The sequence below is a fragment of the Rhinoderma darwinii genome, chromosome 13 (genome assembly GCF_050947455.1).
Source record: "Rhinoderma darwinii isolate aRhiDar2 chromosome 13, aRhiDar2.hap1, whole genome shotgun sequence".
NCBI lineage: Eukaryota > Metazoa > Chordata > Amphibia > Anura > Rhinodermatidae > Rhinoderma > Rhinoderma darwinii.
In genome coordinates, this window is record NC_134699.1 from 257,938 (window position 1) to 272,701 (window position 14,764).

Sequence of the window (14,764 nt, forward strand, 5' to 3'; positions counted from 1 at the left end):
GATGGCAGGCTTAGGAGTGGGAGAGCCTATCACAGCCTGGCCAGACGGAGCTAGCTCCCGCCCTCTGTCTATTTATACCTGCCTTTCCTGTTCCTCCTTGCTTGTGATTCTTCTCGTTTGGTTTCCTGGCCCTGCTGCAGCTTCTGAACTATTTGACCCTGCTTCATACTGAGCCTGGCTTACTGACTACTCTCCTGCTCTGCGTTTGGTACCTCGTACACTCCTGGTTTGACTCGGCTTGTTCACTACTCTCCTGCTCTGCGTTTGGTACCTCGTACACTCCTGGTTTGACTCGGCTCGTTCACCAATCTTGTTGCTCACGGTGTTGCCGTGGGCAACTGCCCCATTTCCCTTAGCTTGGGTACCCTTGTCTGTTTGTCTGTCGTGCACTTACTGAGCGTAGGGACCGTCGCCCAGTTGTACCCCGTCGCCTAGGGCAGGTCGTTGCAAGTAGGCAGGGACTGAGTGGCGGGTGGATTAGGGCTCACTTGTCTGTTTCCCTACCCCCATCATTACATAATCACAAGCCCATATACCTAGTCTACCCTGGTCCTTCACACTACTATGGACCCCCTTGAGACCCTGTCTCAGCAAATGCAGGGTCTCTCCCTACAGGTCCAGGCCCTGGCTCAGAGGGTCAACCAGCCTGACGCTACCATGGTAGTGCCCCTCACCTCACCTCTTGAACCCCACCTCAAGTTGCCTGACCGGTTCTCAGGGGACCGGAGGACTTTTCTCTCCTTTCGGGAGAGTTGTAGGCTCTACTTTCGCTTAAAGCCTCACTCCTCAGGTTCTGAGAGCCAGCGGGTGGGTATAATTATGTCCCGGCTCCAGGAAGGGCCCCAAGAATGGGCCCTCTCCTTGGCTCCTGACGCCCCTAAACTTTCCTCCGTTGACCTTTTCTTTTCTGCTCTCGGACTCATTTATGACGAGACTGACAGGACTGCCTTTGCCGAGAGTCAGCTGGTGACCTTACGTCAGGGTAAGAGACCTGTTGAGGAGTATTGTTCTGACTTTAGGAAGTGGTGCGTAGCTTCTCGGTGGAATGACCCTGCCTTATAGGTTGGGTCTGTCGAACGCCCTGAAAGACCTGCTAGTTAGCTATCCCTCTTCTGACTCCCTAGACCAGGTTATGGCTTTAGCGGTACGATTTGACCGACAACTTGAACGTTTTTGTATTTTCCCCTCTGACTCCCCCATGATGCCTCCCGAGGTCCCGTTGCTTCGCTCTTCCACGGATGACTCGGAGGTACCTATGCAACTCGGGGCCTCCGTGTCCCCCCGACAACGTAGAGAGTTCCGCAGGAAGAATGGTCTCTGCTTCTATTGTGGGGATGACAAGCATCAAGTGAACACCTGTCCTAGGCGTAAGAATAAGCAGCCGGAAAACTTCCGCGCCTAAGTGATCATCGGGGAGGTCACTTGGGTGCACAGGTATTTCCCGTAAATATGAAACGTAATAAAATCTTGCTTCCCTTTCAGGTCTCATTTGGTGGTAGGTCTGCTACCAGCAGTGCCTTCGTGGATTCAGGGTCTTCTGCTAATATCATGTCTGTGGAATTTGCTATGTCTCTAGCTATGCCTTTGATTGATTTGCCTAAACCTGTCCCGGTAGTTTGTATCGACTCCACTCCTCTTGCTAATGGTTATTTTACACAGCATACCCCTGTTTTTGAACTCCTTGTTGGCTCCATGCATTTGGAGCAGTGCTCTGTACTGTTGATGCAGGGATTATCGTACGATTTGGTTTTAGGCCTTCCCTGGTTGCAGTTGCATAATCCCACGTTTGACTGGAATACTGGGGAGCTAACCAAATTAATGTTTGACGTCATGTTTTTCTGTTAATTCTATTTCTCCCCCTGAGGAGGTGAACACGCTACCTGAGTTTGTTCAGGACTTCGCTGATGTTTTCTCTGGGGAGGCCTCCGAAGTGTTACCTCCTCATAGAGAATACGATTGGGCTATCGATTTGGTACCAGGAGCTAAGCTCCCTAAGGGTAAGATATTTAATCTCTCTTGTCCCGAACGTGAAGCCATGAGAGAGTATATCCAGGAATGCCTTGCCAAGGGTTACATTCGCCCCTCTACTTCTCCGGTAGGTGCTGGCTTTTTCTTCGTAGGGAAGAAGGATGGTGGTCTTAGGCCATGCATTGACTACCATAACTTGAATAAGGTCACTGTAAGGAACCAGTATCCCCTTCCTTTGATTCCTGATCTCTTTAATCAGGTTCAGGGGGCCCAATGGTTCTCTAAGTTTGATCTACGGGGGGCGTATAACCTTATCCGCATCAAAGAGGGGGATGAGTGGAAGACTGCGTTTAACACGCCCGAAGGTCATTTCGAATACCTCGTCATGCCCTTTGGGTTGTGTAATGCTCCTGCGGTCTTCCAGAATTTCATAAATGAGATTTTAAGAGATTACCTGGGGGTATTTCTTGTAGTGTACCTTGATGACATACTTGTGTTTTCCAAGGACTGGTCCTCCCACATTGAGCATGTCAGGAAGGTGCTCCAGGTCCTTCGGGAAAACAAACTGTTTGCGAAGACCGAAAAATGTGTGTTTGGGGTGCAGGAGATACCATTTTTGGGTCAAATCCTCACTCCTCATGAATTCCGCATGGACCCCGCCAAGGTCCAGGCTGTGGCGGAATGGGTCCAACCTGCCTCCCTGAAGGCGTTACAGTGTTTCTTGGGGTACGCTAATTATTACAGGAGATTTATTGCTAACTTCTCGGTCATCGCTAAGCCTCTTACGGACCTCACTCGCAAAGGTGCTGATCTCCTCCACTGGCCTCCTGAGGCTGTCCAGGCTTTTGAGGTCCTTAAGAAGTGCTTTATCTCGGCCCCGGTGCTGGTTCAGCCCAACCAAATGGAGCCATTTATCATGGAGGTTGACGCATCCGAGGTGGGGGCTGTCTTGTCCCAGGGTACCAGGTCCCTCACCCATCTCCGTCCCTGTGCCTACTTCTCCAGGAAGTTTTCGCCCACTGAGAGTAACTATGATATTGGCAACCGCGAACTCTTAGCCATTAAATGGGCATTTGAAGAGTGGCGCCACTTCCTGGAGGGGGCTAGGCACCTGGTAACGGTCCTTACCGATCACAAGAATCTGGTTTTCCTAGAATCTGCCCGGAGGCTAAACCAGAGACAAGCTCGATGGGCGTTATTTTTTACCAGATTCAACTTTTTGGTTACCTATAGGGCTGGGTCTAAAAATATTAAGGCTGATGCACTGTCGCGTAGCTTCATGGCCAGCCCTCCTTCGGAGGAAGAGCCTGCTTGTATTTTGCCTCCAGGTATCATCATTTCCTCTATTGATGCTGATTTAGTCTCTGAAATTGCGGCTGATCAAGGTTCAGCTCCCGGGAACCTTCCTGTGAACAAGCTGTTTGTTCCCCTGCAATTCCGGCTAAGGGTACTTAGGGAAAATCATGACTCCGCACTATCTGGTCTTTCAGGCATCCTGGGTACCAAGAACCTCATTGCCAGAAACTATTGGTGGCCTGGGTTGCCTAAAGACGTTAAGGCCTACGTCCCCGCTTGTGAGGTTTGTGCTAGGTCCAAGACTCCCAGGTCCCGACCAGCAGGCTTACTACGTTCTTTGCCCATTCCCCAGAGACCTTGGACCCATATCTCCATGGATTTTATCACCGATTTGCCTCCATCTCAAGGCAAGTCGGTGGTGTGGGTTGTAGTAGACCGCTTCAGTAAGATGTGCCACTTTGTGCCCCTCAAGAAACTACCCAATGCTAAGACGTTAGCTACCTTGTTTGTCAAACACATCCTGCTTCTCCATGGGGTCCCTGTCAATATTGTTTCGGACAGAGGGGTACAATTTGTTTCATTGTTTTGGAGAGCCTTCTGTAAAAAGTTGGAGATTGATCTGTCCTTCTCCTCTGCCTTCCATCCTGAAACTAATGGCCAAACTGAGAGGACTAATCAGTCTCTAGAACAATATTTAAGGTGTTTTATCTCTGACTGTCAATATGATTGGGTCTCATTCATTCCCCTCTCCGAATTTTCCCTTAATAACCGGGTCAGTAACTCGTCAGGGGTCTCCCCCTTTTTCTGTAATTTGGGGTTTAATCCACGGTTCTCCTCCGTTTCACCTGGCAGTTCCAACAATCCCGAGGTAGAGGTCGTTCATCGGGAACTGTGCACAGTCTGGGCCCAGGTTCAGAAGAACCTAGAGGCGTCCCAGAGCATACAAAAAACTCAGGCAGATAGAAGACGTTCTGCTAACCCCTTGTTTATGGTCGGGGATCTGGTGTGGCTATCGTCTAAGAACTTGCGCCTTAAGGTCCCGTCCAAGAAGTTTGCTCCCCGGTTTATAGGGCCGTACAAGGTCATTGAAGTCCTCAATCCTGTCTCCTTCGGACTGGAGTTGCCCTCATCTTTTCGAGTACACGACGTGTTTCATGCCTCCCTCCTTAAACGCTGCTCCCCGTCCTTGGCTCCCTCGAGGAAACCTCCTGTCCCCGTTCTCACCCCTGAGGGGGTGGAATTCGAGGTGGCCAAGATTGTGGACAGCAAGATGATCCAAGGCTCCCTCCAGTACCTGGTCCATTGGAGAGGATACGGGCCTGAGGAGAGGACTTGGGTACCCGCCCAGGATGTTCATGCTGGGGTATTGGTCAGGAGGTTCCACCTTCGTTTCCCCAATAAACCAGGTCCACCTAGAAAGGGTCCGGTGACCCCTCATAAAAGGGGGGTACTGTAAAGGATCTGTCAGGCACACCTTCTGTGTCAACGCCCATAGGTAATCAGTCTGCACCTGCTTCTATGTCTGTGAGACTGACTCCATCTTCCACCACTCAGGATGGCAGGCTTAGGAGTGGGAGAGCCTATCACAGCCTGGCCAGACGGAGCTAGCTCCCGCCCTCTGTCTATTTATACCTGCCTTTCCTGTTCCTCCTTGCTTGTGATTCTTCTCGTTTGGTTTCCTGGCCCTACTGCAGCTTCTGAACTATTTGACCCTGCTTCATACTGACCCTGGCTTACTGACCACTCTCCTGCTCTGCGTTTGGTACCTCGTACATTCCTGGTTTGACTCGGCTTGTTCACTACTCTCCTGCTCTGCGTTTGGTACCTCGTACACTCCTGGTTTGACTCGGCTCGTTCACCACTCTTGTTGCTCACGGTGTTGCCGTGGGCAACTGCCCCATTTCCCTTAGCTTGGGTACCCTTGTCTGTTTGTCTGTCGTGCACTTACTGAGCGTAGGGACCGTCGCCCAGTTGTACCCCGTCGCCTAGGGCGGGTCGTTGCAAGTAGGCAGGGACTGAGTGGCGGGTAGATTAGCGCTCACTTGTCTGTTTCCCTACCCCCATCATTACACAGTGTGTAGACAACTCAGACCGACCAGATGAGGATATTAACCAGATACCAGTGTGTAGCCAACGCAGACTGACCGTCCAGATGAGGATATTAACCAGAAACCAGTGTGTAGCCAACTCAGACTGACCGTCCAGATGAGGATATTAACCAGAAACCAGTGTGTAACCAACTCAGACCGACCGTCCAGGTGAGGATATTAACCAGAAACCAGTGTGTTGCCAACTCAGACTGACTATCCAGATGAGGATATTAACCAGAAACCAGTGTGTAACCAACTCAGACCGACTGTCCAGATGAGGATATTAACTAGAAACCAGTGTGTAGCTGTCACGGTTCGAGGTGTGAACCCACTGGGCCATACCGCGTAGCGGAATGGCAGCTGGCCAAACCGGTAAGTACACAGTTCGATAGTTCAGCGAGAGTACCTGAGGCAATCGTAGGCAGTGGCGAGACGGGCACGTCCAGGACCAGGCGGCGGGAAGTCGTCCGGTGAGGCGTAGCAGGACAGCGTAGGCTGTAGCACGGCAGGTAGCACAGCACGGCAATAGCACTAGGTAGCACGGAAACGGGATACGGGATACAGGAGCAAGGTATACTGGGAGGCTGGAAGACACTGGGAGACCATAAGCAAGACGGACAATGGGAAAACTAACAACGCTCTGGCAAAGGGCAAGAGGGCAGAGCCCTTTTTATAGCCAAGGGCATCCTGGGCCAGATTGCAGGTTTACTGCAAAATCGCGCGCACTGGCCCTTTAAGGCCGTGCACGTCCGGGCGCGCGCCCCCGCCGGAGACACACAGAATCCGGAAGTGAGTGCCGGTGCCTGCCTGGGGGACGACGCTGCAGGGAGGTAAGCTGTCCATGGCCACGGCCGTCGGGGTTAAGGACCGAACGACGGGCCGTGGCCATAGACGTTACAGTAGCCAACTCAGACCAACCGTCCAGATGAGGATATAACCAGATACCAGTATGTAGCCAACTCAGACCGACCGTCAAAATGAGGATATTAACCAGATACCAGTTTGAAGCCAACTCAGACCAACCGTCCAGATGAGGATATTAACCAGAAACCAGTGTGTAGCCAACTCAGACCGACCGTCCAGATGAGGATATTTACCAGAAACCAGTGTGTAGCCAACTCAGACCGACCGTCCAGATGAGGGTATAACCAGAAACCAGTGTTTAACCAACTCAGACCGACCGTTCAGATGAGGGCATAATCAGATATCAGTGTGTAGCCAACTCAGGCTGACCGTCCAGATCAGGATATTAACCAGATGTCAGTGTGTAGCTAACTCAGACCGACCGTTCAGATGAGGATATTAACCAGAAACCAGTGTGTAGCCAACTCAGACCGACTATCCAGATGAGGATATTAACCAGAAACCAGTGTGTAGCCAACTCAGACCGACCGTCCAGATGAGGATATTAACCAGAAACCAGTATGTAGCCAACTCAGACCGACCGTCCAGATGAGGATATTAACCAGATATCATTGTTTAGCCAACTCAGACCGACTATACAGATGATGATATTAACCAGCAACCAGTGTGTAGCTAACTCAGACCGACATGATGAGGATATTAACCAGAAACCAGTGTGTAGCTAACTCAGACCGACTATCCAGATGAGGATATTAACCAGAAACCAGTATGTAGCCAACTCAGACCGACCGTCCAGATGAGGATATTAACCAGAAACCAGTGTGTAACCAACTCAGACCGACCATCCAGATGAGGATATTAACCAGAAACCAGTGTGTAACCAACTCAGACCGACCGTCCAGATGAGGATATTAACCAGAAACCAGTGTGTAGCCAAATCAGGCCGACCAGATGAGGATATTAACCAGATATCAGTGTATAGCCAACTCAGACCGACCGTCCAGATGAGGATATTAACCAGAAACCAGTGTGTAGCCAAATCAGGCCGACCAGATGATGATATTAACCAGATATCAGTGTGTAGCCTACTCAGACCGACCGTCCAGATGAGGATATTAACCAGAAACCAGTGTGTAGCCAACTCAGACTGACTATCCAGATGAGGATAATAACCAGAAACCAGTGTGTAGCCAAATCAGGCCGACCAGATGAGGATATTAACCAGATATCAGTGTGTAGCCAACTCAGACCGACTATACAGATGTTGATATCAACCAGCAACCAGTGTGTAGCCAACTCAGACCGACCAGATGAGGATATAACCAGATATCAGTGTTTAGCCAACTCATACCGACCGTCCAGATGAGGATATTAAACAGATATCAGTGTTTAGCCAACTCAGACTGACTATCCAGATGAGGATATTAACCAGAAACCAGTGTGTAGCCAACTCAGACCGACCGTCCAGATGAGGATATTAACCAGAAACCAGTGTGTAGCCAACTCAGGCCGACCGTCCAGATGAGGATATTAACCAGAAACCAGTGTGTAGCCAAATCAGGCCGACCAGATGAGGATATTAACCAGATGTCAGTGTGTAGCCAACTCAGACCGACTATACAGATGAGGATATAACCAGAAACCAGTGTGTAGCCAACTCAGACCGACCGTCCAGATGAGGATATAACCAGAAACCAGTGTGTAGCCAACTCCGACCGACCGTCCAGATGAGGATATTCAGCAGAAATCTAGGGGTGTGGGTGCTCTTATCTTTGCAGCTTGATAAAGTTATACATTTCTGCTGTACATGTCCTTGTTTCCAGCTGCGTGACACATGTATGATCAGCAGGGGGCAGAACATTTACAGCATTTGTTACAAGCCTCCTTAATATATAAATCAGATACATGAACCGATATTAGCAAACTTTCCGTGTTTTTTTTTAAACCGTGGCTATAGACAATGGGTTAAAGGTGAGAGTTTATTCACATAGGGGTTGTATAGAGAAGTAACGCGTGAATGAGTTGAGCGATGTGATCGTACGATGAAGCTCTTGTCATTTTCTCTGTCTGCTCCTCAATAATCTGCGCTCGCATGAAGTTTAGGGAACATGGGTGCTGGAACATGGGGGTAAAGGGTGTGTGGCCTAGATCTCATGGGTGTGGTGCGCGGTGACCAAACAGATTTGAGAGCGGTGAGCGCAAACTGTCCAGCCGCTCCGTTACCGGCGGACCTTCCGTGTAGCTCCGTCAGCGGGATCGACAGACCTTCAGCCACCACTAGTCCGTTGCACCCCTAACCGGCGTTGTGCGATAGGAAATGCAGCGATACAATGTAGCGGTGCGAGCGGCGACAATAGGCTAAGAGGATGGGAGCGCACCTCCACCCTCCCCCATCCTGTATTGTGCGCTCTGCCTGAACCAGCAGCACAGAGGAGAGAAGAGACTGGCAGCAGCACCGGAGGGGAGAACCGGGCAGCAGGGGCTATTCCGGGGTCCTTACAAGCGCACGACTCAGATATTGCTATAAACTTTCCCCCGGACGATGCTTTCCCCGGTACAGGAGAGCGCCCGGAGCCGTGCAGGGAAGCAAGGGCTGCACTGAGCGCTGCTGCCTCCTGAGCCCGGGTCACTGGCGGACATGGAAGCTGAGGAGCAGGCGGGCAGCAGCAGGGACTCCGATCGTCAGCTCCGGCTTCGGCTGTGCGTCCTCAACGAGATCTTGGGCACCGAGCGGGACTATGTGGGGACCCTGCGCTTCCTGCAGTCGGTGGGTAGCGGCACATGTCCTTTGTGTTTGGAGCATGCAACCTGTACTGTCTGCTCCTTCCTGCAACTTCACCCTGTGTACTCCACCCTACAACCTCTTCTCCATCCTGCCACTTCACCCTGTGCACTCCACCCTACAACCTCTGCTCCAGCCTGCCACTTCACCCCGTGTACTCCACCCTACAACCTCTTCTCCATCCTGCCACTTCACCCTGTGCACTCCACCCTACAACCTCTTCTCCATCCTGCCACTTCACCCTGTGTACTCCACCCTACAACCTCTGCTCCATCCTGCAACTTACCCTGTGTACTCCACCCTACAACCGCTGTCTGCTTCATCCTGCAACTTAACCCTGTCTACTCCACCCTACAACCTCTGCTCCATCCTGCCACTTCACCTTGTGCACTCCACCCTACAACCTCTGCTCCATCCTGCAACTTACTGTGTACTCCACCCTACAACCGCTGTCTGCTTCATCCTGCCAGTTCACCCTGTGTACTCCACCCTACAACCTTTGCTCCATCCTGCCAGTTCACCCTGTGTACTCCACCCTACAACCTTTGCTCCATCCTGCCAGTTCACCCTGTGTACTCCACCCTACAACCGTTGCTCCATCCTGCCAGTTCACCCTGTGTACTCCACCCTACAACCTTTGCTCCATCCTGCCAGTTCACCCTGTGTACTCCACCCTACAACCTTTGCTCCATCCTGCCAGTTCACCCTGTATACTCCACCCTACAACCTTTGCTCCATCCTGCCAGTTCACCCTGTATACTCCACCCTACAACCTTTGCTCCATCCTGCCAGTTCACCCTGTCTACTCCACCCTACAAAGTATGCTCCATCCTGCAACTTAATCCTGTGTACTCCACCCTACAATTTAACCCTGTGTACTCCACCCTACCTCTACTGTCTGCTCCATCCTGCAACCTGAACCCTATTTGTTTGTATGTTCCCAGCTTACATCCTGAAACCAGTGTGGGAGCTTCACTCTGCAACCTTGAGCCCTGTCTGTGAGTGTGCTCCACCCTACAACCTGAGCTTTGTCTGTATGTGTGCTCCACCGTACAACCTGAGCCCGGTCTGTGTGCCTGCCACATGTGTTCTCATCCTGTAACCTGTTCCTTGTGTGTGTGCTCCACCCTACAACCTTTACACTGGTGTCCCAGGCTGCTGTAGCGTTTAGGTGTTGTAGGACTGCTGGGTGTTATATCATGAGTTTCCCTATGCTGGGCTTATGTATTGACCATGCACCCTCCTCCAGGACATGGGGTCAGTGTGGCGGAGCAGTGGACGTTCTCCTACATGACTGCAATGGCTGCAAAGTTTCCCTTGTGTTGTTGTTGCCTATGTGTTTGTGCATCTTCCAGTGTTGTGGAACTACAGATACCAGCACCCCGCTACTGGTGACAGAGGGGTCCTGATATGACTGGACCCTCGGTGTCAGGTTTGTGTGCAGCTGCGATGGTGTTCCGCTGTTTGCGGATTGTGTGTGAAGTGCTTTACTTCAGGGTCCGTAACTGGATTAAAGAGACAGAACAGCGACTCTTGTGAAGTCCTGGGATTATGTGCGTTTCCTCCATTTGTGAACCAGGAGGTCATCAGGGATTCAGCATAATCTGTCACTCAATGCAGACACGACTAGGGTGCTGTTTCATTAACCCCAGCAGTGCTGGAATAGTAAACGTAGGGTCTGGACTTATTGGATGTCCTAGCGGAAATGTGGAATGGAATAAGATCTAAGTTATGTAGAAGATGGCTGGTACTTTGTGGAGCGTAGGGTGCTGAACACCTTGCTGGTCCCTTTAAGAATCCTACAGCTGTGATAATACCGAGGACGGTGCAAGAAAACTCGGAGCAGATTCGGGACATTACTGGGCGTAACAATCACGATTCTGCCATGGTTCAGGATGTTCTACATCTGATGGTAGACTTCAGCACCGTATAAAGGGGCAAAGACGATTGACCAGGATCAGTACGTCTCCTCGTCGGTGCTACGGTCGGGGTGCTGCAGTCTCCTTATCGGTGCGTCAGGGTGCTGCGGTCACCACGTCGGGGTGCTGCGGTCTCCTCGTAGGCGCGTCTGGGTGCTGCGATCTCCTTGGTGCGTCTGGGTGCTGCGGTCACCTGTCGGGATGCTGGCCTTGTATCCGGGTGATACGGTTGGCTTGTCACAAATGACTACCGTGTCGAACGTCATGTGACACACGCTCAGAGCAGCATAGAGCATTCATCATATTCCGCAGCGCTGTACAGAGGTCCTTATTTATGTCCTCATTGGGGCTCACAATCTAAATTCCCTACTGGTATGTTTTTGGGGTGTGGGAGGAAACCCAGATTAATGGGGTTTGATGTTGCTCCTATTTGCGGCTATGTCGTATATGTTCTGACACTATAACATGGGGGGCTCACTACCACACCTGGGGGAGGCTGTCCTGTTACACGTTACACTTTGCGTATTGCTGGGAAAAATCTGTCTAGGAAGGTTTGTGGGGTCAGAGCTTCTGAAGTAGGATTATTCTGCTGCTGATGGGCTGGTGCCGCTGCTTGTGTATCATTGGGTTCTCATAGATGCTTCATCATTGTATCCCTGCGCTGTGACCAGATTGGGCTTTACAGAATTCTTCTTTACCATACCACCTATATACCCTGGAGAGACGAAGTAATGGCGATCAGCCTACTAATCCTTACAGTCCAGGTCCGGTCACGGCTCTCACTCGTGGTCGTCTTCTCCTTGCTGTCCTCATGGTACCTCAGACATGGAGTTAGATTTCATACTGGGGTAGTGTGGCTGCTTTAAACTGAATCTATCTGTGACATTAATGTGTAAGCGAAGGCCCTGCATTTTTTTTTTTTTTATTAGACCTTCCGGAGAATGTTGTTCTCTTTTTACGTAAAGTGTCTACAAGTGAAACAACCTCCATTGTGGTGAAATAACCATTCTTGCCTCAGCGCGATCTGCTCAGAGCTTCCTGTATGTTACTGACATGAGGACACTGAGAATAGACTTCCTTCTACCATGAATTGTATCAGACTAGTGGAAAGAGAACCTGTTCAGAGTATTACAGCCGTGACCCCGCTGCTACTGCTCCAAATTTCCAGCATTGATGAACAGGTTCAGTCATAAGGAATCTTGAGCTACTAAGAGGCCTAAAGACCCAGAGACACAATGTTCATATGGTAAACAGAAGCCGTGGTTAACAATGGTTTAGTCTCAAGCCATGTGCCCCATAGACAGGTCCTAGGTCTCCTTGTAGACTGTGGGGCGCGGTCCTAGGTCTCCTTGTAGACTGTGGGGCGCGGGTCCTAGGTCTCCCTGTAGACTGTGGGGCGCGGGTCCTAGGTCTCCCTGTAGACTGTGGGGCGCGGGCCCTAGGTCTCCTTGTAGACTGTGGGGCGCGGGCCCTAGGTCTCCTTGTAGACTGTGGGGCGCGGGTCCTAGGTCTCCTTGTAGACTGTGGGGCGCGGGTCCTAGGTCTCCTTGTAGACTGTGGGGCGCGGGTCCTAGGTCTCCCTGTAGACTGTGGGGCGCGGGTCCTAGGTCTCCTTGTAGACTGTGGGGCGCGCGTCCTAGGTCTCCCTGTAGACTGTGGGGCGCGGGTCCTAGGTCTCCTTGTAGACTGTGGGGCGCGGGTCCTAGGTCTCCTTGTAGACTGTGGGGCGCGGGTCCTAGGTCTCCTTGTAGACTGTGGGGCGTGGGTCCTAGGTCTCCTTGTAGACTGTGGGGCGCGGGTCCTAGGTCTCCCTGTAGACTGTGGGGCGCGGGTCCTAGGTCTCCTTGTAGACTGTGGGGCGCGGGTCCTAGGTCTCCTTGTAGACTGTGGGGCGCGGGTCCTAGGTCTCCTTGTAGACTGTGGGGCGCGGGTCCTAGGTCTCCTTGTAGACTGTGGGGCGCGGGTCCTAGGTCTCCCTGTAGACTGTGGGGCGCGGGTCCTAGGTCTCCCTGTAGACTGTGGGGCGCGGGTCCTAGGTCTCCCTGTAGACTGTGGGGCGCGGGTCCTAGGTCTCCTTGTAGACTGTGGGGCGCGGGTCCTAGGTCTCCTTGTAGACTGTGGGGCGCGGGTCCTAGGTCTCCTTGTAGACTGTGGGGCGCGGGTCCTAGGTCTCCTTGTAGACTGTGGGGCGCGGGTCCTAGGTCTCCCTGTAGACTGTGGGGCGCGGGTCCTAGGTCTCCCTGTAGACTGTGGGGCGCGGGTCCTAGGTCTCCCTGTAGACTGTGGGGCGCGGGTCCTAGGTCTCCCTGTAGACTGTGGGGCGCGGGTCCTAGGTCTCCTTGTAGACTGTGGGGCGCGGGTCCTAGGTCTCCTTGTAGACTGTGGGGCGCGGGTCCTAGGTCTCCTTGTAGACTGTGGGGCGCGGGTCCTAGGTCTCCTTGTAGACTGTGGGGCGCGGGTCCTAGGTCTCCTTGTAGACTGTGGGGCGCGGGTCCTAGGTCTCCTTGTAGACTGTGGGGCGCGGGTCCTAGGTCTCCCTGTAGACTGTGGGGCGCGGGTCCTAGGTCTCCCTGTAGACTGTGGGGCGCGGGTCCTAGGTCTCCCTGTAGACTGTGGGGCGCGGGTCCTAGGTCTCCCTGTAGACTGTGGGGCGCAAGTCCTAGGTCTCCCTGTAGACTGTGGGGTGCGGGTCCTAGGTCTCCTTGTAGACTGTGGGGCGCGGGTCCTAGGTCTCCTTGTAGACTGTGGGGCGCGGGTCCTAGGTCTCCTTGTAGACTGTGGGGCGCGGGTCCTAGGTCTCCTTGTAGACTGTGGGGCGCGGGTACTAGGTCTCCTTGTAGACTGTGGGGCGCGGGTCCTAGGTCTCCTTGTAGACTGTGGGGCGCGGGTCCTAGGTCTCCTTGTAGACTGTGGGGCGCGGGTCCTAGGTCTCCTTGTAGACTGTGGGGCGCGGGTCCATCTCCTCGTAGACCATCCTGTTTCCTGTGACATTACAATATTATCAGGATAGTCAGTGTTTGATCCGGGCTGATGTATTTTTCGGTCTCTGTCATTTCTTTTACTTTATAGGATTGACATTACGTTGTCTTCTATTTGTTTGAAAACTAGAGTTCGTGGGGTAATTTCCAGACCCCGAAAATATTTCTCTATATCAATCGAGCAACATCTTAACCTCATGACCACCCTGTCGCGGGCAGTTATTACTTGTCCCGCTGTATAATTCCTGCAGGTCCGTGTACATTATTGTGATGACGGCACAGGCCACATAATGGTGCAGTATTCTCCCCTGGAGACTCGCTGGCACATTGTGAAGGGGTTGCAAGTGGGGGGGGGGGGGGTCGCACGCTTGTGGTGGTCACTGTGTAATGCACTTTAGTTGGTACAGGAGACGAGTGATCTAGGTGAGGTGCCTTCAGCTTTAAGACGTTCCCAGCATAGTGGTTTACAGGCCTGGACCTGGCTTGGGCCTCCTCTCATGCTGCTTGTTTATCTCGTCTCTAAAGCTGCCTCGCCCAAGTGGCGCAGGGCCCTGTAGACCAAAGCGAGGTGCAGGGCTGCTCTTTCTGTTTTTCTATTTCACCTACTTCAAACTCTCAAGTCTAAGAAAACACAAACGAAAGTCTGTCCCTTAACTGAGTCACCGGGCGCCTCATACTCGGTGATGTCATCGGCTTCTAGTCCCCCGTCATTCCTGATGACCGTCATGCGCCCCCCCCCCGCCGGTCTCCACGGTTCTTTATCATGTCCCCAGAACTGAAGATTTTCTCATTTGCACAGATATGTGATGAGTTCCCCTCACCGAGCAGGTTCAGCAGACAAGTTCAGGGTAATACATTGGAGCAGTG

At 52.2% G+C, this 14,764-nt stretch overlaps 1 protein-coding gene across 1 annotated transcript in view; it reads left to right on the plus strand.

Annotated features, from left to right (window-relative positions):
• The first annotated feature begins 8,377 nt into the window (after nt 1–8,377).
• Nucleotides 8,378–14,764, plus strand: part of PREX1 (phosphatidylinositol-3,4,5-trisphosphate dependent Rac exchange factor 1) — a 138,940-nt gene continuing 132,553 nt past the window's right edge. The window contains 1 exon segment of the mRNA XM_075846257.1: nt 8,378–8,985. Coding sequence (XP_075702372.1) covers nt 8,857–8,985 — 129 coding nt within the window. The 5' untranslated portion in view covers nt 8,378–8,856.